At 37.1% G+C, this 26596-nt stretch overlaps 1 protein-coding gene across 9 annotated transcripts in view; it reads right to left on the bottom strand.

Moving 5' to 3' along the window:
- The window catches only part of MAGI2 (membrane associated guanylate kinase, WW and PDZ domain containing 2), a 1294930-nt gene that overhangs the window by 150418 nt on the left and 1117916 nt on the right, over nt 1-26596 (bottom strand). For 6 of the 9 annotated variants that reach the window (XM_074340644.1, XM_074340648.1, XM_074340650.1 and 3 more), the window contains 3 exons: nt 15653-15684; nt 9145-9334; nt 912-953 (listed from right to left, as the gene is read on the bottom strand). In XM_074340644.1, coding sequence (XP_074196745.1) covers nt 912-953; nt 9145-9334; nt 15653-15684 — 264 coding nt within the window. The remainder of the gene's footprint in view (nt 1-911; nt 954-9144; nt 9335-15652; nt 15685-26596) is intronic. The other 3 variants (XM_074340647.1, XM_074340649.1, XM_074340646.1) reach the window with 2 other exon arrangements.

Consider the following 26596-nt stretch of genomic DNA (forward strand, 5'->3'; position numbering starts at 1 on the left):
TGACATTAAATATTTTAGCATAAACCAAAATTAATTATTTTCAGAATGGTTAGGTCAAAAATTTTTTTCCTTTCAAATAAATTGATTGATTATTACTAATAGCTCTTAAACTTGAAATTATAACATTCTATTCTAACTTTAAAAATATTGAAATGTAGCATTTGATTACTGGCATGGTATAAAAAAATTAAAAGAGGTATTTAATTGATGTGAAAATAATTTAATTCTATTAGAAAAATTTCTAATAAGTTCTTCGGAAATGTCTGAATTGCAAATCTCTTATTTATATGTATCTAGTTTAGGTCTGTCCAATATAAACATAAGCTACATAAATAATTTAAAATTTTCTAGTAGCCACATTTTAAAAAAGCAAAAATAAACAGGTGCAACCAATTTTAATAATATATTTTTAACCTAATAGATTCAAAATATTATTTAAGCATTAATCAATATAAAAATAATTGAGATGTTATACATTTCTGGGTTTTTTTTTGGTATTGTCTTTGAAATCTGGTGTGGATTTTAAGCATATCGTATAGCACCTCCAAATTCAGAGTGGCTGTATTTCAAGAGCCCAATAGCTACATGTGGCTAGAAGCTACTGGATTGGACAGCATAAAGTTAGTCAGTCTGGTGGCTTTGTCACCTGGTTTGTAATCTACTCTTTTACTAAAGCATTTTATGAAAGAAATCAATAAATATGGCTGTTTTCTTTTGTCTTTTGTTTGTTTCTTTGACAACCATTGAGGCCTACCTTGATGAGACGTGCTTTCTACCTTAAATACATGCTTATGTGGGTGAATAAAATTAGCACAGTAATTACATACTAATGAACGGATACTACTCAAATGATTTGTTACACAAAATGGAAGACATCATTCATAGGACTGTGAGTATTGAAGAATACTTGCCAGAGGAATCCATTCGAAAACTGGTCCTTGGTGGCACTTGTTCTGGATGGGAAAATGGGGAATTGAAATTGAAATTCATTTAGGGCATTTTAAAATTCACCTTTATTTTCCTTTTGTTGCTATTATAACTCACCCCCAATTTGTGCTCATGTTTAATAATTTTTTTTCCTCTAAAATCTATGGAAGTTAGTAAACAGATTTACTGTTTTATGTATATGGACATGTCTGTAAATATATTTCTTTCACATGTACCTAAAATAGAAAAATCTGAATTCCTTTAGATCAGAATGGAAGAAAGATGACCATTTCCAAATATTAACCTTTGATTCTCATTATAAGAATGCTTATTTGAAAGTCAAACCATTCCAAAACCTGACCTATAAACACAGTAAATACAGGATTTTTAAAGTCATGTCATGACACTGTGTCATCAAAAATTGTAATGAAAACTAGAAAACTCAATCAACAATTATGTTGATTTATGTACATCTGTCCATTTTGATACTTGCTTTGGATAGTTGAATTTACGTATAAATATTTGAATTAAATTGGTTTATTTTAGCAATAGAGATCTTCCACGAGAATTATGATGTAATCTATGCTACATGTAACATAAAAATTCGTGAACATGAATATAAAATAATATATATAGGAAGCACTATGAAAGAAATGGGTATTTTATCATTAAATTTAAGAAATTAAAATAAGACCAAATTCTGATTACTTTCTAATTGAGCTTTGTTTCTAACAGAGTTCAAAATTATTCAACACTGAAAACGAAAATAGAAGCCTGTTGAGGAGACGATGAGGCATCGGATCGCGAGGCTTCCTTGTCTGAAGCGTGTCCCTGCGGTACCTGCTCAGCTAATCTCACTCATCACAGGCAGGCGATCACCCCTGCCAGGCAATCTGTGTTTGCACAGTAAAGGCAAATCAGTTTTCCAACAGAACTGTTATTATTGTTATTATTATTATTTTTTTTTAAAAAAACCTCCATGTTTAGTGTGACTGCATAGGACTATGAATTCAGAAATATCTTTTCATTAAAAAGAGAGAGCTGTATCAGGGATGGAAGACTGCTACATCTAAACACTTCCATTAGTTATAAAACTGAAATTTTACATTATCATAATCTCACTAGGACCTACTTGTCATCCAGGAATTACACTCAGTTTACTGCAGCCCCAATGGTCTCATATTTATTCATGAAAGCACTTTGGGTTACATTGTCAACTTGTGCTACCAACAAAATGCTTTGACATACTAAATAACTTTTAATCAAGGACTGCTTTTAGTTCCCTTTTCACCTGGCCCTATCCCCCATTACCCCTTATCTGATTCCAGGAACAGTAAGTTATAAACTACTGAATTAAATAAATCTGCAAGCTATTGGTTTGGATCTAATTTCCAAAATGCATGTGAAAAATGTGTCCTCAACCTAACTTTGATTTCACTATCTATTTATTACTTAGCTCATATCATGGTAACTTTCTCTATTAAAAGGAACCTGTTAGAAATATAAATATTACCATAGCTATTTACAAAGCTATCCGAAAAAATTGTTCTTGAAATTAGATTTCCAAATTAAAATCTACTTATTAAAAATGGCAAAGACAGCTAACTGGATTTACTGATCTTCTTTATCAATATATTATAACTGCAAAGTGACACACAACGTGATATATTGGAAACTCCAGCTAAAAGGCAGATTTTTTTCACAGATCAAACCATAACATAAATTATACTAAAGACAGCAATAATGATTCCCCCATGGAAAAAAGGTACAGGAAATTAACCTTCATAACACAGTTGAGGACATTTTAAAATGATAATGTTATTAAATTTTTTTCTAGTCTTTTATGATTCTCATGCTAAAGTCACTGGTAAAAGTGTCTTAGCATTTACATATCATCTTTTTTTAATATTTCACTAAAATAAGAGAGTGTTCCAGAGAGCATATGTGGGTGGCCCTTTAAGGCCACTGGACACCAGCAATGTCTGAGGCCAGGGCTTGAATGGCAGTGTTCAGACGTGAGGATGCTCTCTAGGAAGGCCAGGTAGCCTGTCACAATCACGTAATAGCTGCCTGCAGCTATAGCATCCATGAATTTATCAAAACCTTTCTTAAGTCTATTACTATGTGCAGCTTGACCATACTGAACATTTACCACAAAGGCAAAGGAGACTGGAGACAGGTAAGCTCAAGCAGAAGCACCTGCACAGGATTCGGGGGTCTGGCCCTGAGCACTGGGCACCTTGTGCCTCTACCTTGTGTGATGTGTCTCCACCAGCACTTGCCATTTAGAGTTTTCAGTGCTGCGCTGTGGTGGACAGTACTTTTATATTACCCCATTGTGCAAGTGGTTCTGCTGTTAGGATGGGAGACAGTGCAAACTGCAGCCCTTGCTCACTAATAACAAGGAAAGAGCAGCAGAAAAACCGATAGTTTAGAAATACAACCACCCATTTGTGATTAGCCATGCATTATATGTGCATTACAATACTGAACAATGAAACAATTCCACAATGAACAATGTGGATAAAAGAGCAGGATAAAAGCCATAGATGTGAAAAATGCATCTGTCCCTTTTTGACCGGCTACACATGATAATTTCACGTCAAGTATAGTACTAAAAAGTCAGTTAGCTGCTCCATTATGCTCTTTCATGGCCTGTGGTTACTTTAGATTGCTACCTTTGGTGCGATACTCAGTGCTTATTATGGGGTAATGTTCCCTAATTTCTGGAAAGAAAAATGGATTGTGTGCGCTCTTTTTGAAGAAATTCTAGAGGAATTTTTATTCTAAAGAGGTTGTATTATAAGGCACACGACACCATATGGATCTCTGACATTTTTATGACCATACATCTGAGTGATGTCTCGCTGCAAAGGAGTATGGACATGCTGTACCTCATAAATTGCTTATTTATAATAACCAGGGTTTGATGCGAAGAGAAAAAAGTTTGGACAACTTCAGTCATAATTCAACTTGGGTTCATGCCCAGGTACAGAACTGTGAGGGAAAAGTTTCAGGGAACAAGGAATGTTCTTCTCTGTTTCTTTCTGTTTTCATCTGCTTGTCTACTCCAGCTTCTCAGGCTGCAGTGGGGAGAATGCCCAACAAATGACCCCAGGAGCTGAGAATGATAAAACAAACCTTTAGAATAAGTCTGGCTTAAAGAAAAACTGAAGCAACATGACAGCGCCCTCACTCCTAATTCATCTTCAATAGCATGATCAGAACTTCATTTCGTAAGGTTCCAAAGTGAAATATACTCATTTACTTTGGGAAGCACTTTGTATTGACTTGGTTGGCAATAAAAAGAGTCATGATAACCATCTATCTGCAGTTATGTAAGAATAATCTTTCAGATTATCATAAGACAGACAAAATTAACTCCCTTTTGGTCCTGTGATTATTGTGATGTTGAATCTGACTTATTCTCTGTGATGAGAATGGAAACTCTAGGACATAGGACTTGAATGCGTGAAGCCTGGGTCCCAATTTTTTTCTACTTAGTTTGTCATGCTCTAGATTTGTACATATGTATAAGTTTATGGGTATGGAGGGAGTTCCCTAGGCATTTGCCTACCAAGACAAGCTGCCACATGTCTTCAACTTAAATTAGGGACAAAACATGTATGGGCAAAAATTCATCCTATCAAATAAATTAACTTGAAAGAAATTATTTACCTGAGTAGGTGTTACAATTTTTATTCATGGTCTGTACATTTAGATATATGCTTTTCTTGGACAGTAATGATGTCTATTTCTTTAATAGATGATGTAGTAAAGGGAAGCCATATAATTTATCATTCAAATAAGGACAACCTGGAGAGTGAAAGGGCAGCTATGAATAATTATGCCAGGACATTGGAAAGCAGGACTGTTGCAGGCAAACTGGCATGTGTAGTCCCTTTCGTAGTCTCACTGGGAAGTAGGCCAATGTAAAATGTTTATCATATTGGAACTATGTGGGTGAAGCAATGATGCACTCAAAGAAAAAGAATGGCAGGAAGCACAGCAGGGGAAAAAGCAATGAGGGCCTTTAGAAATAGGCTGTTTTTTCAAGCTTAGAAATGGTGTACATAGTCCAACATTCAGAACGTTAGCATACGAAGAAAATTCAAGCCCTTCTTCTTGTCACTGCGAAGAAATTAAAGTCCTTTTTTCAAGAGATGCATGGAAAATGGCAGAGGACGTAGAAGTAAAAAGTAGTATGGCTTATGTCATGATTCAAAGGTGGGTATTTCCCTTTGCTTTCAATTTAAAAAAAATACAAGCAATTGAGGACAGCAAGAAGTCAATTAGCAACAAAGGCTATTACACAAAGAGAAAAGTGACATTTATCTGTAAAAGTCTTGAGTAGAGAAAGGGGTGGGAGATTTTTGCATTATTCTGAGAATTGCTGGTAATGACAGAGGGTCAATGCTTAAATAATTAACATGAAAATCCAGAAATCCCACTGGTCAAAACTTCTAAGATTTTTTGGGGGCATGGTTCTTCTTTTATGTATATAATCTTTTAGCTTATATGGAATTAAGTTAGTCAGAAAAAAAATGTTTTGCATAAGGTTTTCCAATAAGGACTAACAAGATTTTTAATAAGTAAGATATTCTCCAGATCAGACATCAATTTTGCACATGGAATGAGAAACTATTGGTCTAATTGTCTAATTATATTGAAACTACTGTTTATATTTACTGCAGTTTTGTATGTTAGAAAACTGATATTATTTATTGTGTTGTATAATGCAGTCTCATTCAGGAATTATTTTCCTTTGTTTTTGTTTGTCTCCCCAATTTCACTGTGAGTTTCATATGAGAAGAGATTCTTTCTTGCGGGTTTTCTCTGTGGAGTACCCAGCAGAGTTCTAGTACCGAGTGTCTCATACATTCTTGTTGATTGATATGGAGCCTGGAGGTGCCATCTCTGGGCACTTCGCCTGATGCTCTGAAATCAGAGGCTTAGCCCTGCCTGATGGGTGGAAGAATCTTTCTTCTCTTTCTTCAGTCCCAACTCATCATAAGAAGAGCTCATGAAGACAGGAGGTGTTTCTAGCTTTCCTCTATAAGCGTGGACCTGTCATGTTCTGTTTCATGTGGCTCCCGTATCCTATGGTTGTCTTTGTTTTCTTAAAATCACTACATATTTTTCCCCAGGAATACATCTTTATTAAGATGTCCTGTGCCTGCACATTAAAATGTTAGCATAATCTAATTATGAGCCAAATGAGGCACAGCAGCATTTATATATCCTTTGATAAATTTCCATCATTTGCAGGGGATTGGTGACTTGAATCCAAACACTTCTTGACAGCCGTGATACAACCAACATTCCGTAGCTCTGTACAGCAGAAGCTTGTGGGTGGAGGTACATCCCTTTATTTGGTTAATGCAATTCAGTTTTGAATGTGAAAGCAAAAAATCTTTTAGCTTTAGACCCACTTGTACAGGAGAGTACCGTGAGATTGCTACAGGCCAGGGACAATGTCGAAGGGCTTGGTTTAGACAGTTTGGGTTAGGATGCTCTTCCATTCTTCCCCTGGTCCCACTGAGTTTTCTCTCAGAAAGGAAGTTCAGGGACACAAGAATAAATAGAATGAAACCTAAATATTCCATGTGTGATTCAAAGGAATAAGAAGAAGAGTGGTTCACAATCAAAAATTTGAATACGGGGCTTTAGCTTGGATACACATATTTCACGATCATTGAAAAAACAAACAAACCCTATTTAGAGATGATGAGACATAGCCTGGGCTTTGCCCCCATTCATTAAAAAATGTTTTTTGTTATCGTTCTAAAAAATTTAAATAAGGGAATGAAACTTTTTCATACTTGGAAACTGGAAATGTATGGAGGATAAAGAGCTCTTCTGTTCTTTCAAGATACTGATGTGTCCACAAGCAGAGTGACCTAACCCGTTGTCCAGAGGCGAGAGAAAGTGGCACCATGTTTTTCTGGTTTCCTTTATCTTCAGGGTAGAGCTTTCTTCCCGTGACAAGATTTCTGTGTTTCATTTACACTCCATTTAGTGTTTTAAAATAACATGATAGGAAAGAAAAGGATGGGAAAGAAAATGAGCTTGCCTTCTTTTGGCTTCCTAAGAATTGTGACCCTGAAAACATTACTGTGACCTTAGAAACATTAGCGAGAGATGATGGAAACAAGTAGTGGGGGCATGATTAGAGTGGCAGCGGCCATGACATATTGGGGGCACTGATGGGAGCTGAGGATGATGGGGTGGAGAGTCAGGATGTTTGTTGTTGCTGTGGCTGCAGAGCCAAAGGGGAGAAAATGCTCCCAGAGGAAGACTGAAAAGGAAAGTTAGGGGAGGTTAAGGAGGATTGGTTTGCTCGATTTGTTACAGGTGAGGAGCAGAAAAGCAATGAACAGAAACAGCATTACAGCAGCTGGATAAAGAAATCAGAATTCTTTCAGGTTGAGAAGAAGGTCATGCACAATTCCTGCTCAGAAACTGAGGGCACAACAGTATCAGATGCCATAAAGAGTGTACAGAACAATAGTAACATTGCCTTTTGTCCTGAATAATAAAACCTTGCATTGGTGAGGAAACTGCAAAAAGATGGGAGCAAATGACAAATGAAGGGACAAAAACAAGAGGAATCATCGTTTGACGCTCCCTAAATGTAACCAAAAAATGAAACAGCCAAAGGTGTGAAGATATTTAACCCTGTGATGCATTTCCACCTTCCAGGTTAGAACTTCTGCTGTAATTTGATCTCCATTTCTTTTATTTTCCCTGCTAAATTTGTGAGAGCAGGGCCTATTACTCATATTTGGTATCTCCCTACAGTGCTGAGAGTGAAGTTTTCAGTGAATACTTGGTTACTGAAGCAGAAAAGATATTAAGAACTGTGCTGAAATACTTCAATTTTTTTCAATTTAACGGGCATTAACATCCTGAATTCATATCCTATATTATATAGCTAAAAATGACTACTTTGTTCTTACTCCAAAGACATTCTAACTATACAATTCTTTAAAGACATTTCAGTTGTTTATCCAGAATAGGAAGAATTAAATACAGTAGCCTTGACATAGCTGATTATTTAATAAAAAGAGAGGAGGGAGAGCTTCATTTTGATGAAAATGGTTTCTCAATGGCCTGCTGTCCTAACTATTTTATCAACCAAAATTACAAAGAGTTGTAGAGGACAGGGTGTGTGTGTGTGGGGGGAGTATTATATCTATTGGCCCCCTACCATCTGGATGAATAATTCTCAGCCCCTGAGCTCATCAAAGAGTAAGCAGATAGGAGGTCCTTGGAGGTCACACACAATTTAAAACTTGCTCATCATGCTTCACATGATAAAGTTGGAAGGAAGACATTGGCGGAACATGGAATCAGAGGAAACTCGCAGACCGGAAACAGGAGTGCCAGGGAGCAAACCCCTCTCACTAGGCTAGGGTTCTCGGTCCACTTATTCAGGCTCCTACTGTACTGCACATTTCCCTTATAGATTACACATTCATGCCATTCAGATCCCTGTCCTCTAACATTTGAAAGAGATGACCTGTTAGATGGTGGAAAGAGGCACAAATAACGTATATGCAATATTAAAAACTTCTGTTTTCTAATATTCATAAAGTACAATGAAATAATTTTAGAGGACCTTCAAATAGGATGACAAGTGCATACATGATATTTTATTTTATGACTGAACTTTCAAATGGGCCCCATTGCATTAAATGAGAAGCAGAAGTTTTGGGTACAAATGATTGGCAGCTGGCTCTGTGCTGCTTTCGGAACCGTTGCTTTTATGATTGTGATTTGGAAGGACGTGGCTAACATTTACTCACTGCCCTAAGTTCTGTGCCTTTATTCAAGGCTCTAAGAAAAATCTAAGCTTCGACTCAAGATCAGATTAAACAAAAATCTCAAGCATTTCTTATTATTATTTGGTGACAAACAAAACTAGCAACCTCCATCGCCACCTCCCCACTCCCAAATACATTCCTGATTTCCTCAGGGGCGTAGGGGGAAAAAAGTTGGAAATAAAATTTAAAATCAAAAGCTACAAACTTTTTAAAGAGTCAACTTTTTTTTTTTGCCTTTTTAAAAAGAAGTTTCGATCACTGGCTTTATTTTTGAGATACTTTTGAATCTCAGAACATTAAAATCACACCAGATCATTTTAGCCTCTAAATAACTCTTGGCAAGGCTTTAGCTATTATTAATGTACCCTTGTTTTATGTGGCTTTCACTTACGCCTACTTTCATAAATGGCTCTAGATTTCTCGTAGAGCTCATATGGGTCAGGCTTCCTTGGGTCAAAGGCCTCTGTTGAATCAGGAAAGGAACTCCTGTGAAGGGCAGGTGGGAAGGGCAGGTTCTGTGGTATGGCAGGAGCAGATAAACTCGTCTGAGGACTGCCTTGATTCTCCCATCGGTCCATTATCTGGAAAGTCAAAGAACAGAGAAAATGACTGACAAATTCTTTCCTGCTATTTCCTTTGTTACATACCACAACCTTCACCTCTAAGCAAGACTTTCTTGCTCTGCAAACTTTTCTTCCACGAAGTGTTTTAAAACTTTGGTATAACTGCCTTGAGAGAAAAGATCCTATATCTGCATAATAAAGTATCATACTGTTACAAATACAAGTGGTGCCTGAATTTTAAATGCAAACTTATATAACCTTGGCACCTGTAGGCTCATAATTTTCAGCAAATCACTTAATCTCTCTGAGTCTGTTTTTTTTTCTTCTATAAAATAAAGATAATATGTATCTCAAGATGATTTATGTGCAAGTGCTTAGAAATATTTGGTATAATTCCTTTTCTAATAGGGTTCCAATACATTACATCATTTTAACTGAAACAGAAGAAGGCAAAGTAGCCAGCACGTCTTCGTTTGGCATATCCCAACCATCTCCTATACTTGAACATTCAATCACTTTTTTTACAGTTTACAAGTAATAATACAACCATGTGGGATTTATGAATTGTTTAAAGTCTTCGGTGCAGCCTCATTTACGGTTGATCTGGTGTTTTCTTCCCCCAAATACTGCTGCTGCTGCTACTGCTACTGCTGTTGCTACCACCATAATTTATTAAATATCTATAGGACACTTGCCAATTTACCATGCCCTTTCACATATGGCATCTTCTTTAATCCTTACCATTTTCCTGCGAGGTAGATAAAGCAGGAACTAATATCCTTTTATCAAGGAGAAAGCCAGGTTCCCTGAGATCACCTATTGGCACTACCAACTTCACCTTCATTCAATGATCAACTGATTCCTATTCAAACTCACCTACTTTTCTGCTTTGAATAAACCTGCTTTGTGTAAAATTAGATTAAGTTACTCTCTTGCCTAAAATTCTGCATTGGGTCAGCATGGTCCTCAGGAGAAAGGCCAAACTTCCTAGTGGGACATATATGGCTCCTCATGACCCAGGCTCTGCTCACCTTTCTTTGCCTTTCTCATATCTGCTGATGGTCTCTTCTCCCATTCCCTCGGACCCATCAGGGTCTCTTGGGCCTCTGAACCTTTGCACACTTTCTTAATTTTTCCTTCTACCTGTAAAGTTTACCTATTTTCTGCTCTTCCATCTCCCTTCCTCATTTTACCTAACTGCTAGATTCAGATGAGCTGTCTCCTGTTCTAGAAGCCCTTCGTTGACCATTCCTGATTTGTTTACATGCCCCTTTTTGGTGCTCCCATGGCCCCCTCTACACCCCCCTCACCACTTATCAAACACAACTGTATGACTAGTCTATCCCTGTCTCCTCAAACAGATCATGTTGGAAACAGAGGCTGCAGTTCTTCTCATTGTTGTATTACCAACGCATAGCAAGAACTCAGAAAATGTGAAGTGAGTGAATGAATCAATAAAATATGAAATCTCTTTTTTTCTAAAACCAGTTTTGATATACATTGTTGAACTTGGCCGAACTATAACTTTCTGTACCCGACTGCACTGTCCTGTTTTTGTTTTCATACTGGCTATATTTTGGTCAGGGCTTCAATGCCAGCAATCACCTATCAATGATAAATATTACAAAACTGGAGGGGACATGAGGTACCATGTATGGTACAAGTCACTATGTAACATAATGTTCCCCATGACCTGCTCACCTCCCTGGGACTGTGGCAGGGGTTGGGTGAGCCAGCAAATTAGGAGACAAAGGGGTCATTAACCCTTGTCTCAATAAGATTGGTGCTATGGTCTAAATGTGTGTGTCCCTCCAAAATCCATATGTTGAAATTCTAACACCCAAGGTGATGGTACTAGGAGGTGGGGCCTTTGGAGGTGATTGGGTCATGAGAGTGGAGCCCTCATGAATGGAATTAATGTCCTTATAAAGGAGACCCCAGAGACCCTAGTTCCTTTGCCAGGTGAGGTTACAGAGAAAAGACGGCCATCAAAGAAGAGGGCCCCAGCAGCACTGAATCTGCTGGTGCCTTGATTTTGGACTTCCCAGCCTCCAGAACTGTGAGAAATTTCTGTCATAGATAAGCCATCCAGTCTATGAAATTTTGTTTTAGCAGTCTGAAGAGATTAAGACAAGTAGCTTAATTTTCATTTGTTTTCTATACGCGTATGTACTACCACCAAGATTTCATCTGAACAAAGATTCTAAAGCTATCAGGGATGGAAAACCCCTGGTCGAGTTCTATTTCCTAATATTGAACATAATCTCCAGGAGAGCAAAGATGTCGAGCAGCTGTCAGCGGCAGACCCCGGGTCAGAATCATATGTAACAGGATGCTGTTTTACATAATAATACATTGAGGGGAACACTGGTAAATTTGCTTTAGAATTTTAGCTAATTTTCTGCTCAGTGGGCCTTTTGCTCTCATTTAGTAAAAATCTTTAGATATGCACTTCATAATTCATTTGCTAGCAAAATTCATCTAGGAAGCCATTCTGGGTTCCTTTGGTCATCCTTCTGGCTGTCATGGCTATGATGGGAAGACCCACATTTGTGGGTAAAGGCATATTCTTTTTTATTTTTCACGTTGACTTTAGGTACCACGTGGATGCATTCTGGCTGTGACTTTCCCCCTTCTGTGTCCAAATATATGATATCAAATTGTAAAAGGTACATAAATTAGAAACACAGTCTGAGTAGCTGTGTGTCCCACTTGTCATCATAGGGCTTCAGCAAATGTCTAGCTCTTTCTCCCATCTTCCACTGAGAGTTATCCGATACCCATATAGGACTTGCTGGTATGTGCGTTGTTCGTGTACAGTCACTGGGGCAAACATGCTTCAGGTGAAAGATCAGCATTTCTAAAAAAAATTCTTAAAACTAGAACAAATAATGCTTTGGGTACTGTTTGAGAAAGTTTCTGTGGCAGATAGACAAATTCTACAATTTTGCTAGCACAGAGATGGGGGAATTAGTGAAGAGTCCAGTTCATGCTTAGTAAAGCATCTTACTGTGACATTCATCAACCCTTGAGTCACGCTGTCAGGGTTTCTTAAGATTGTAGAGCAGAAAATCACTGTGCCATTGAAATAACTGAAACAGCATACTCAAAGTCCTACACTCCCATGTTCCAAACTGACTTCTCTGCCGTCTCCCTCCCAGAAGATCACAGAACAAGCTGCTGCCCTGGGGTCAGAGGTCACCCCTGCTCCCGGGGGCTGAGGTGCTGATCTGACGGCACCTTTTGAAGGGTGCCCTCTGTTGACGTCTCCTTTCTTTCTTAGGCAACCTGGCCTCTGCACTTTTGCTTGCTTTCCAGCTGGGACTCCAGTGCTCACTGAGCCACCTAGATTCCAATCCTGTCCGCTGGCCCAGGCCCAGGGCCTCACTTGCTTCACTGAGTGTCTTCCTGGCTGTGAACCATCTAGAGTCACACTACCTGCCAGGCTACCTGCCAGGCACTGGGGCCTTGTCCAGTCCCCAGTGGTTTCCATATCTAGGCCGATATTTATAAACATCTCACTAAAGTAAGGAAAAATGGAAATGAAGTCATTTTCTAGGTCTGGGAGAAGCCTGGTATCTCTGCTGAACTTGATGAATGAATGCCTGACTGTATGAAAGGACAGTCACCTACATCTCAGTGGACAGAGTGCACATACAGTCCACAACAGGCATCAAACAGTAAAACAGGAAAACCAAATTATGGTGTGGTTAATTTTTTCAAACCCATCTTCTGATTCTAGGGTGCAGACTGGGAACAGAGTGCTTGTGAGTAAGGCAGGCCCTCCCCCAGTCCCATGAAATACTCGATCTAGAAACTGTTTCCTTCCTATGGGCGGGGAGGGGAGGTAGTCTACACACACAACTCACTATTTTAGGGCAGGGCTGGAGGCGTTTGACTTGATTCTGTACTTGATAACTGAACTTGGATCCCTTCCAGATGGAGACAATGAGAACTCAGTACATTAGTGTGTTACTTGTTGAATGGGAAGTGACTATCTTGATGTGGATTATCTTAGGCTGTGGATCAGTAGGACAGGTGAGGGTCAGGAAGCGGCAGGGCCAGAAGGAGGAGAGCGCTCACTCAGGATAACATCTCCTTATCCTGACGGGGATGTCATCAATCCTCCTCAGAGGAGAGAGTGTATAAATCCAGACCCTGTGGGCATATGTTTATACACTTGTTTAAATGACTAGTTAGCAAACTATGTTCATTTCATAGAATGATTCATTTTTTAAGGGTTTATACGTGGAGGGTGTGCTTTCCAGGATGACACTTTATATTTTTGAGCTCAACATGTAGAGGCACTGTTTTAAGCCACTTATTTGGATTAACTACTCACAGACTTTTCACAAGAATCATATGAGGGGGTATTATTATTGTCCCCATTTCACAGATATAGAACTTGAGATACTGCAAGCTTCAGCAGCTAGTTGAAGGTCACAGAGCTAGAAGCAAACTGTGAACCCCCACAGTATGCTTCAGAGTCTGCACCCTAAACCACACACCACACTGTCTCTTATTATAGGCCTTAGTTTAAGGAGTCTCTCATAGCCACATGGAGGACATTACATCGACAGTCACCTATCTTCAATCAGACTAGGATCTGGAAGTCCAAACTTTAGCTTTTTTAGAGGGGTGTATGGGTTCAGGATTAACTGTAAATTGAGTTCTATAAAACCTTTTTTGGAATTATTGACTACGGATATAATTATTTTAATGACAGCTAATGCTGTAATTATGCCAAATGACATAATTTGCGTGTAAATGTGGTACATATAAGGAAATCTCTAAATTGCATAAATGGAGCGCCATGATGAGGTTGCAAGTTTTCTTGTTAAATTAGATAAAGGTGTATATAACCACAGAACAGAGATTTAACTTTGTTGATGAAAGGAAGGAATTAGATTTTGGCCAAGATAAAACAAATTTCATTTTAAACATTTTTAAATACTTCTCTTCAAAGTAACATCATGACTAAATGGTTTGCTAAGCCCCAACAGGTCCGGTTTTCCTATCTGGTATTCTCTGTGGACCGGATGTGCCAACTCCTAAATGGGGACATGCTTCGTGAGAACGTTCTGTGGCCCTGACACCCTCAGTTCATTGTCTCCAGCTCCTGGTTTCCTCATCTTTCTTTGAGAGAAACCTGGAGCTCAGGTATATTGCGGGGCTCAATAATACTTTATTTTCACATCTTCACCATTTTCAAAACATATTACTTAATTAAGCCTGTTATTGCACTTGGAAAGTATGCAAACATATATTATCTCCATTTCCAAAATGAGAAAATCAAGCAATTAGAGAGTCCCTCAGTAAAAGAAATTAGAAAAACATAAAATTACCCCCCAAATTCCCTACTCATTGGCCATACTAGGGACACTTGTATCTGAACTGCTTACTGTCAGAGGAAAGAAAAGAAGCAGGTGGAAAATGTGATTCCCTGAATTTTCTGGACTTGAATCACTTTGCGGCGGCTCTCTTTTAGTCATGGGTTTTACACATTCTAGTCGGGGGAGTGTATTCTAACCCAACATAACATGGGATCCTGGAAAACCATTCCCAGCTCTTGGGACTTGTGCAACTACTAGTTTCAATCGAATGGTGAGTAAAGATCATTTCTAATTGCAAAGCCAACTTGGCTAACGTCGACTCACAAAAAGATTATTAAAATGCTTCACCTCCTGTATTGACATCAAAATTACAGGATGATTCATAAAGGAACTAGGCCCAGAGAGGTTAGGTGATGGCAGAGATCACCAATATCTGAAGAAGATTCAGAAGCATCACCTTAGTGAAGGTCAGGTTTTATGGGGGAAAACAAAATGTATGCATATGTGTATACATATATTTGTATATATACAACCACATAGATTTTCACACATACATATATATTTAGCTTTGTATGTATTAAAATGCAAAAAAAACACACAAATATATACAGAGCTAAATATCTTGTGGGCCAGATTTACTTTGCAGGTCAAAACCTCTGGGCCTATAACTTGCATTGTTTCTAAAAATTTTATGTTATAACGACTATAGTATTTCTGACAGGGAAAAACAAAAGGTTTCTAAAGTATTTTCATACTGAATAGTATTAATACTCATTTTGTAAGTCTATTAGAAAAACAGGTAGCATTGCTTTCATAGGAAAGTAAAATGAATTATTTTTGTATTTGTGGGACAAATACAAGACAAAGGGATGCAGAGGATTTGTTGTTTTGATATCACAGAATCTCAGAGGTGGAAGAGATTTTGAGGTCATCCAATTCAACTCTTGCTTAACGGGATTGCAATAATAACTAGAAATAAAGAAGCATAATAATTTCAACTTACAGGTTTTGGAGTTTTCCATGGAGAAAAGAAACCTGTAATAAAGAAAACAATATTTGAACTTTGAAAATACACCCCACTACCACTTATGGTTGGCATGATATTAAAATAATTGTGAGTCACTTAAATTTGTTAACAACAAACAATAATAACCACAGAAATTTCTGCCTGGCTGGATAGTTTTCTTCAAGGAGCCTAAATAATTTCATTGAAATTATATTAGTGATTTTAAGAACAATTTCTTATTTGGAAGTTGAGAATTCTGAGGCACAGAGTAGATGAGTATGTGTGTGGCAAACTGTCAGCCACTTTTCAAGAACTAAAATTGAGTCATCCTTAGGGATTTCTGTGACACAACTTTAGCTGGAGAATAAAAGAGGAGAGAGAGACAGAGAGAGAGAGAAAGAGAGAGATAGATAGATAGATAGAGAGAGAGAGAGAGAGAGAGAGAATGAGAGAGAGAAGAATATAGATAGAAATTTAGATTTTTAAAGGTAAATACGTTTGCTTGGTATTTATATAAGAATTTTATAAGAAGTAATTCTGCTTTACATACATTCTTTATATAGTAAAAATCATTCAACAAGCCTTCACTAGTCTCACATTTAATGTAAATACCTATATTATGAATCAGATTCTATTCTAACTTTTATGGGATTGTCCTCCCACTGAGATCTTCTCTAGAGCAGATATCTGTTTTACTACCCTAACATACTAGTCTGAGTACAATGTTTTGCATGAAGAAGTAGCTCAAAATGTTTGTAAATTGAATGACCCATGTATCACCAAAACCATTCTTTAAAAACATATAGAGCCCTTTTTATTATCACAAATAGTATGATGATTGGACTACCTGTGATCCAAATGATTATTAAGATAATTAAAAGTAAACGATAGATTAATTCCCTTTACTTTTCCCCCTTTATCATTATTTTATCATATGATATCAGTTTTAAAAAATGTTAGTAAAAACCAACTTAAAAATAATGGGAGTGATGGTGAAGGGGGCTGCCATATATTGGTCCTAGCAAGCCAAAATAAAATCTAGGATACAAATCAAAATTACTCTCTTTGCATATCATACAACTTCATTCAACAATTTGCCTCATTGTAATGTTAAGTGATATCCGATAAAATGCCCAGTAAAAAATGAAATTGACAATATGTCCCATACTATGTTTATCATCTTTAAACTGGGAATTGCACAAAATGAGAATATTTGAAAACAACCAATTTATAGGAGCTATTTACAGAAATCTGGACACACAATTATCTCGATGCTTAAGCAATCCAACTCAGTCATGGCATAAATATGAATTGTACTGCAATGCACCATTGTGAAGAAATGATGCTTCATTTTAAGAAAAGAGTGAAAGCATATAATGCATCATGTTTCTCAGCTTTCCCCGAACCCAAGTTAAATTTAAAACTCAAGTGTAATAACCACCTTACCTAAGAAGATAGTAGAATTAGCTCACTTTCTCACATACTCTGTACCTTCTTATCTCTTTCCAACTAATGAAAAAAGAATTCTGTTCAATGTATGGTTTGATTAATTTACTTATAAGGATTTAATCACATCCTTTTTTGGAAATAGCTCAGTAAAAATTGTAGATAAATACATTAATCTCTTTGACTCATTTTATAGAATGACAATGAAAACAATTTGACAATTAATTATGAAGTGAAAGAAATTGTAACCTGTTGGCCAATTAACCATTCTTTTCTGTGAAGGATAAAATTTATTTGCTGTTTGACTAGAGAGCCCAGAAATAAACCCATGCCTATATGGTCATTTAATCTAGGACAAAGGAAGCAAGAATATATAGTGGGGTAAAAACAGTCTATTTAATAAATGGTCTTGGGAAAACTGGACAGATACTTGTGAGAAAAAAAAAAGAAACTGGACCACCTTCTTACACCATATATAAGAATAAACTCAAAATGGATTAAAGACTTAAATGTAAGACCTGAAACCAGAAAACTCCTAGAAGAAAACATAGGCAGCAAACTCTCTGACATTGTACTTAGTAATCTGTTTTCTGCTATATCTCCTTGGGCTAGGGAAACAAAAGGAAAAATAAACTATGCAACTACATCAAACTAAAACGTTTTTGCACAGAAAAATAATCAACAAAATGTAAAGAAAGCCAATTGAATGGGAGAATATATTTGCCAATGATACATCTGATAAGGGGTTAATATCCAAAATTTATTAAAACAATCATACAACTCAACACTGAAAAAAACAAACAATCCAATTAAAAAATGGACAGAGAACCTGAATAGACATTCCTCCAAAGAGTACATACCGATGGCCAATAGACATATGAAAAGATGCTCAGTGTCACTAATCATCAGAGAAATGCAAATTAAAACCACAATGAGATATCACCTCATACCTGTCAGAACAGCTATCATCAATAAATAAAAAAACAACAAGTGTTGGCGAGGATGTGAGAAAAGGGAACCTCATGCACTGTTGGTGGGATTGCAAATTGGTGCAGCTGCTATGGAAAACAGTATGGAGCTTCCTCAAAAACTTAAAACTAGAGCTACCTTATGACCCAGGAATGCCACTTCTGGGTATTTATCTGAAGAAATCCAAATACTAATTTGAAAAGATATATGCAGCCCTATGTTCACTGCAGCGCTATTTACGATAGAATAGATATGGAGGCAAACTAAGTGACCATCAATAGATGGCTGGATAAAGAAAATGTGGTACGTATAAACAAAGGAGTATTGCTCAGCCATAAAAAAGAATGAAATCTTACTATCTGCAACAATGTGGATGGACCTAGAGGGTACTATGCTAAGTGAAATAAGTCAGACTGAGAAGACAAATACTGTCTGATCTCATTTATATGTGGAATTTAAAGAACAAAACAAACAAACAAACCAAAACAAAACAGCAATAGACTAATAGACACAAACTGATTGTTGCCAGAGGGTGGGGGTTGGAGGGTTGGACGAAAAAGGTGAAGGGATTAAGAAGTACAAATTGGAAGTTACAAAACAGTCACAGGGATGTAAAGTACAGCACAGGGAATATAGTCAATAATGTTGCAACAACTATGTACAGTGCCAGGTGGGCACTAGACTAATCGGAGGGATCACTGCATAAATTATATAAATGTCTAACCACTATGCTGTACAACTGAAATTAATATAAAATAATATTGAATGTCAATTGTAACTGAAAACAATTATTTAAAAATTATTTGCTATTTTATGGAATTGCCAGCAACACTTAGAAAAAAGGTGTAATTTATACATTGCCAAAACATTCAAATACACATACAAAATATACAAATATACATATACAATGCCAAAACATTCAAATATCTCAACTTTCTTTGTGTTGTCACCTCTTGGAGTGCCTGAACAGATTCTGAGTATTTGCTGTTTTACATTTGTTAGGTGCCGGGAGTTTCTTAGTGTCTGATATGGAAGTATTGAAAATGGTTCCTCTATAATGAAGCTCTCATCTCCACATGGGACATTACCTTAAAAGATGATTATTCCTCTCATGGAACATGAGCAAATCATCTGATCTTTCAGTACTTATGGTGTCAGAACACTGGTCAAGGTCAAACAAGGACCAAGGGATGTTCAATTTGACCACTTCTCATCACAGGCACTCTGGCTTCCCATTCTTTTAAGGCTGTTTCATTCAGTCTAACCTCAGACCATTGGCACGACCCAGGACTTCTTCACTGCTCCCATGATGGGAGTTTCTGGAGTATTTCTAATGCTGAGTTGTGCTGCAGAGGCTTCAGTCTCCAGAGCAGTCTTTCCTCTTTCTGAATCATTGTCAAAAAGAAGCTGCTTGCTGCCGAGCAAGTAATTTTAGGTAGCAAGAAATAGTATCAGAATAGACTTCTTTGAATATAAATAACTTAATGTGACCCTTTGTTTTTCTTTAGCAAATTATCAATCATGCTATAAACATTTAAATTAAGATGAATAGAAAACATATATTTTGCATATACTCAATTTGGCCCGATTAAACCAGAAGGTTAAGTTTTCCACATGATTTAACTCCAATTTTCTGCTCAACTTCGTTGGAAGAGCTACAGAAATACTGAAATAGTGTGGGTCAAACCGTTTTATATTATAAATGTGTAATCATTTTTGTAGGGATGGCTCCTCCAAGAAACCTATGTAATTTTACTAACCATTGTCACCCCAATAAAGTTTAATTAAAAAAAACAAAACCCAAAACAAAGTGAAAAACGTTTAAATCTTTATTTCTGCCTTTTTTTTTCCTTCCCGAAATCATTCCGGTCAGAGAGAGCTCACAGCAGCAAATCGGCCTGGTTTGCTGAGAGGATTACTTTTGGGCTTTTTACCACCCATCTGCATAGGGAAACAGGAATTAGGATATAGATATCTTTTTCTTAAGCTTTTCAGAGCTGACAGTCCTCTTTATAAAACCAAGTTCACAAGAATTAAGAGTTTTTTCCGTATAAAAATAGTAATAACAGTTCCTTTATGTTTTTGTTAATTTCTGGCTTCACTTCCCCTCCTTCTATAGAAAGTGGTATATTATAATTTCCTTATGGGATAAAAATTTCTTTATAATGACCCATGTTTTCCATACTGATCGTTTATTGGTGTGTGCTTGTGCGTATATACGTGTACAAATGCAAACATATTAAATTAATCCTGACTCTTAAAGACAACAAAAGTTGAAGACCTTACAGTACAGTTAAAAGCTAACTAAAACAAGAGTAGGAACATAAAAGGAAAAAATAAAATGCAGCTAAAAGAAAATTTAGATGCATTTAATAAAGTGCACAAAATTGAATTAGGTTTCTAAAATCTGTCTTCTTTAGAACCAGAAATAACACTAAAGTATATTTTTAATTCTGCACCTAAAAGAGAGATGGGCAGAGAAACAGAAACACAGTGCAAATAGCTTAGACAAGGAATTCTGGTACAGAAATGGAAGAGGAGAGAAGACAACACTAAAGTCATTGAAATGTAAATTCTACATGTCAACTAAATATAATTTTTAGGGGCGGCCGGATGGCTTAGTTGGTTAGAGTGTGATCTCTCAACAAGGTTGCCGGTTCAATTCCCCCTTGCAACTAAAGGTTGAAAACAACAACTAGACTTGGAGCTGAGCTGTGCCCTCCACAACTAGATTGAAGGACAACAACTTGACAGGGAGTTGATGGGTCCTGGAAAAACACACTGTTCCCCAATATAAATTAAAATATACATATATATAACTTTTAATAAACTGTAGGTATATGGTAGCAGACTAACTATAATATGCCAAGTTAAATTTGAATTTCAGGTCAATAATGCATATTTTTTAAGTGTAAGTATGTCCTGTATACTGTATGAGACATATATTGCATAGAACATACTTATACTAAAACATTATTTGTTGTACATATGAAATTAATTTAATTGGGAATTCTGTATTTTTATTTGCTAAATCTGATCACCCTATAGAGGTAACATTTTATAGGTCCATTTAAAAATGAAAAGACAGTGTCCTGGGCAACCACTTAAAAAGTAAAACAGAATAAGTAACATCTAATGCAGCTATCCATTCAATTTAGTAAAAAAACCCAGAAAATATTTAATATTTCCTTTTCTTACTCCCCCTCCAATGCTTGATTGCCAGGAATGTTGCTTTAGAGAAACCTGAGGACATTCCCTTTGCTCTACAGATCATTGGATTATGGTGGTTGCCTGTTCATCAGTAGCTTTGACTAAGGTCTCACCTCATGTGATGTAGAACTCGGTGTGGCTAACATTAGTGTCACAAAGGACCATTTTCAAATTGTTTGATGACTGTTCAGTAACACTGCCTTATCGCAAGAGAAATGTTCCACAGAATGGCTCTTTTAAGAACCTACTTCTTCTGACACATGATACCCGAAATGAAAAAATATCATTGTGTTTATAGCAGTTTTGAAGGGAGAGCCCCTTTCTAGTGTGCATTTGTGATTTGTTTGGTAAGAGGTTATTTTTAAATTATTATTATTTACTTTCACAGGGCAAGAAAATGATGAACCATCCCAATTTGAATAAGGGATCAAAATACAATGGACAGGTGCAGCTGGATGGCTCAGTTGGTTAGAGCGTGAGCTCTGAGCAACAGGATTATCGGTTTGATTCCCACATAAGCCAGTGAGCTGCTCCCTCCACAACTAGATTGATGACAACGAACTGTCGCTGAGCTTTCAGAGGGGCGGCTGGATGGCTCAGTTGGTTAGAACACGAGCTCTCAACAACAAGGTTGCTGGTTCAATTCGGATGGTGGGCTGTGTCCACTGCAACTAAAGATTGAAAACAGCGACTGGACTTGGAGCTGAGCTGCGCCCTCCACAACTAGATTGAAGGGCAACGACTTGGAGCTGATGGGCCCTGGAGAAACACACTGTTCCCCAATTAAAAAAAAAATTAAAGAAAGAAAAATACAATGGACAGCAATTTAATCACAGAGTCCCATCGTGATATCTTCAAATTGGAATAACACCAAGGTAATATGTTGAGATTTCTAGGAATTTTCCCAAACAGAACTAAATCTTTCAATATGCCTCTATACGCCACTTGATATATTGAACTTCCATTCGCGGAATGTGAAGTGGTTTCTTTTTCAGCTGAAGTATTTGTTACAACATATGAGTCTGGTGTTGAAGATTATCATTATAGCCTCATGTATTTTGTAGGGGATTCTACAGCTACTAAAAATGATAGAGATGCAGGGGAAACACTATTTTCCTTTTTCTTTAAGCAACAGAAAAGGAGTAGGAATCACTTTGAAATAAAGACCTGTATCACTGAAGATGTCCACACCCTGGGTTATTAAAAGCTGTGTGTTTTGTTTCGCTTAAAAAAAGGGAAGACACAATAATGTGAATTGAATGTACTAAACACTACTGAATTGTACACTTAAATGTGGATAATATGGCAAATTTTATGTTGTGCATATTTTACCACAATTTGAAAAAAAGGAAAAAGAAGGGAGAACAAAAGTATGTGCGTATCGCATGGGTGTGAGAGAAAATAAGAGCAAGTGAGAAGGAGAGAAAATTTTTTTTCACAGTCCCCATGGCATCTTGCCGGAAGCCAGGATCCTGGCCTGGACACTCACACGGACTCCCACGTCTTACGTTATCCTTTCATATAAAGGATTGCAAGCAATAAGGGAAACTCATATTGCTACTACATTTCTGAAAATGTTTCAGGGACCAAGAGAAATTCTTCTAATAAAGGGAATCATTTTAAAAAAGTTTTCCAAAGGGGAAAAATGCCACAGGGCTTTTCGAATCTCTGGTTAGGGCTAATTTGAGGGAGAAAAATACCACTAATAAGGTTAAATTTTAATTTAAAGATCCTCCTGTTTTCCAGCAGCCTGGCAAATTTTCCATAAAAAATCTAGCCTTTGGTAAATGTAAGCCAGCAGGGTAATGAGCTAATTTCCACTAAAACTAGTTCAATATTATTCACTTTTTTCTGTTTTTTGACTGATTCATGTATTTCTTATTAAAATTCATTAGATGGGCTAAACTCTGAAGTTCCTTTAGATAATTTGTTTTAGCTATTTGAAGTCAGTAAAAGGTCAATTCTTCTTAATGAAACTGACCTAGGCCAAGAACCGGCCTTCCGTTCAGCAACCATGCAAGACAGGACCCAAACCTCATATCACCATGTTTCAGCCAGGCAAAATAGTCAATATGCAAAGAAAATTTCAAATTGGCTGCCTTCTTTGACCTGGAGAATGTATTTTTATATGGTTAGCTGAGATTTTCTCTGTAATGCTTTAACAGTGATCTTTACTCCATCATTTAAATAAAAGTGTTCTTATAACCACTATAAAGTGTTTTCAAATGGCTATTTCCCCCCTGGCTTTGTTCCTATGGACAGAATAATCTGACCATCCCAAGTAATCCCAATGAGTATCTAGAAAGTCTAAGCCTGCACATATTGTCTTCTGATAAACTCAGCGACATAAAGGTATGTTTTAAATAAAGCAGGCCAGGTGGATAACTTGAACAGGAATAAAGGAATGGACTGGAAGGGGAAGAATTGTGTCATGGAGGCTAAAACTCAGAGCGAAGTCAGGTTTGCAGAAAATATTAGCAATTTCAAAGTTGCTAATGTTCTGAACAAGACCAAGAGCAATTAAGAGAGAAACTATTCTGTATGTTTATGACATGCTGCAAACAGTTGGCAAAGAAAATGTGGAAGGATATATCAGTGCTTGTAAACAGAAAATTCCAATTCTGAGAGTAACACATATTTTTTACAATGATGAATGTAGAATGATGAAGTATTTTTTCTTTTGAGAAAAATATCTAAAACCATCTTTATGTCATTGAAGACAGATTAGATGTCTGCTTTGGTACTTTACATCAACATTAAATAAATATTTATTGAGTTGTGAGTGCCTCACAAGCACCATAAATTCAACAGAAATAACTGGAACCTTTGATCTGTCTTCCCGAAACTTCTCTTCTGTGTTCCCTATTTTGTTAAATTTCACTTGCCCCTCCAAGTTTTTAAGATAGAAATCTGAAAGTCATTCTTAATATCCTCCCTCCCTCATGTCCTTATTACCAAATTCTGTCTATTCTGCCTCCAAAATCTATGTCAAATTCACTTCTCTCCATCTCCATAGCCACCATTGTCATCCACACCCACCATCATTTCTCGCCTGCACAGAAGCAACAACAAATTTGCTGATGTCACAGAATTTGATCATGCTTAAAATCTTTCAGTGGATGCCCATTTTGCGTTTAGGATAAAACACAAATCCTACAAGTCCCTACATAAATTGTTTCCTCCCAATTACTTGCTCTCCAGACAACTCATGGGTCACTCCACATATTGAAGCTCCTTGACCAAACTAGGCATTTCTAACCATGGCCTTTGGATGACCTCCTTCATTTGCCTGCCCTTTCTTACTCTTCACACAGCTATCTCTGACTTCCATGTGTGTCAGCTGAAATATCGCTCTTCAGGGAAGATGTCCCTGACCTTTCATTTTACAGTTCTCTATTTAAATGTTTCATTGCATCCTGTATTTTTGCTTTATACGGCACTATCACTGTTTGTAATGACATCTATGAAGTCATATTTATGTAATTACATTTGTGGAATAATTAGTTTAATGCCCGTCTCCCCATGGGGAATAGAGCCCCCATGAAAGGATGATTTCTCTTGGGATATGTATGCTTACATTCAGATGAGAAGGTTCCTTAACACAGACAGAGCCTGAAGATTCAGGAGAAAAGGGGATAAATGGTGGAATTGTTTCATGAGGAGACTAGAGAGGATGGCATCTAGAGCACAAGGAGAGGAATTAATCTTTATTGAGAGAGAAGAGCACCTAAGTCCTTATCAGGAGGGGGGAGCACTTCTCTGGGCGGAACCCCCAGGGTCTACCCTATGGGCTGGGATGGCACTGGGGAGGAGAATTCACTCACTGACAGTGGCCGAAAGTGGGAAAATCAATGGGGGTTTGTAGGGGTTCTGGTTATGTTGGGAAACTAGAGGAGAGAACAAAAATAACCTGTGTGGAAATGTTTGATTCAAAGGGATGAGGTAAAGATGTAAATGGAAAAACAATTTCTGAGACAGTATAGGGGAAAGGTTATGCACACACAATATGGGGTAAAAATGACTTTGGTTCCAGTCCCCCCCCCCACCCATCACTAGTTATGTGGTCTCACATATACACAGGAGGGCACATTTACCAGGATTAACTCTTGGGCTTTGAGTAAGACCTTCGGTTTACTTTGTGACTCATATCCAGTGACTATGAGAAAATCCCCTATTCTCTCTAAGGCTCAGATTCCTTATCTGTAAAAAAGTAAAGATAATAGTAGGAATTATTTTAGTGAGAACTGAATAATAATGTACTTTATATTTTATCATTATAAAATGGTATATTCTTCCATTTAATGCTTTTAGTGTGTTTTGAATTCTTTTTCCATAAAATGAAGGTCTGCTTTTCAGAAAGGTGTTCAACAGTTGTGTCACAACAGATACATATTATTTTTTTCTCTTGGTTGTTTTAGGCTTTTTCTCTCCTTTAAGCTTCTTTTTTTTTTTTTTTTTAAGTATTTTTAAGCTGCCTTTTGCTACATGGAGTATGGCTTGTTTTGATTTGCTTTAAACAAAGCAAATCATTGTTTTCATCCTATTAGCGTTTTCCATTAAGTCCCTTCTGATCCTGGTGAGAGGAGCAAGGTAGCCCACTTAACCTTACTTAACAGTCCTTCTGCTTTAGTATACACTACTCCCAGTTTATGGTGATTATAATTATTCTTTTATGAGTTGTTTCTAAATTGCATTTTCCTGTAACTATTTATATGATTACTTAGACCTAACAAAGCGAACTGGTTTTAATGCTCATCGCAATTTATTTTACACCATTTGCCCATTTTTGGACTGTGAATTTTAGCCCTTAATTAGTGTATGTCCTCAAATCTTTCACAAACAGCCTATGTTTGATGTCATAGGTAGAATAGGAGTCTCCTAAAGATGTCTATGCTCTAATCCTTGAAATCTGTGCATATGTCACTTTACATGGGAAAAGGGATTTTGCAGATGTGATTAAGGTTCAGGACCTTGAGATGGGGAGAGTATCGTGGATTATCCAGATGGGCCCAATCCAATCTTCAAAGCTAATAGTAATTATTCCTTTTTTACGTGCTAAACCATAATACCCATTTTAAATTTCACACGATAGTGAATGCGTGTGCACAGCTCATTGCCAGACTTCCATTGGCAATGGTGTCATATAGCTTTGCTGGACTGTGGGGAAACTTCTGTCGACACGACTTCCTAATTTTGTTGGCTCATTTTGGAGAGAAATATTTGTGTTGTAAAAAATTTGAGATGCTCCCTATATACTAACCCCAAGGCTTCTTATAGCTCTGTCTCCATCCACAATGCTCAATGTAATTGTGCCGC

Source organism: Rhinolophus sinicus, linkage group LG09, assembly GCF_036562045.2.
Source record: "Rhinolophus sinicus isolate RSC01 linkage group LG09, ASM3656204v1, whole genome shotgun sequence".
Taxonomy (NCBI): Eukaryota; Metazoa; Chordata; class Mammalia; order Chiroptera; family Rhinolophidae; genus Rhinolophus; species Rhinolophus sinicus.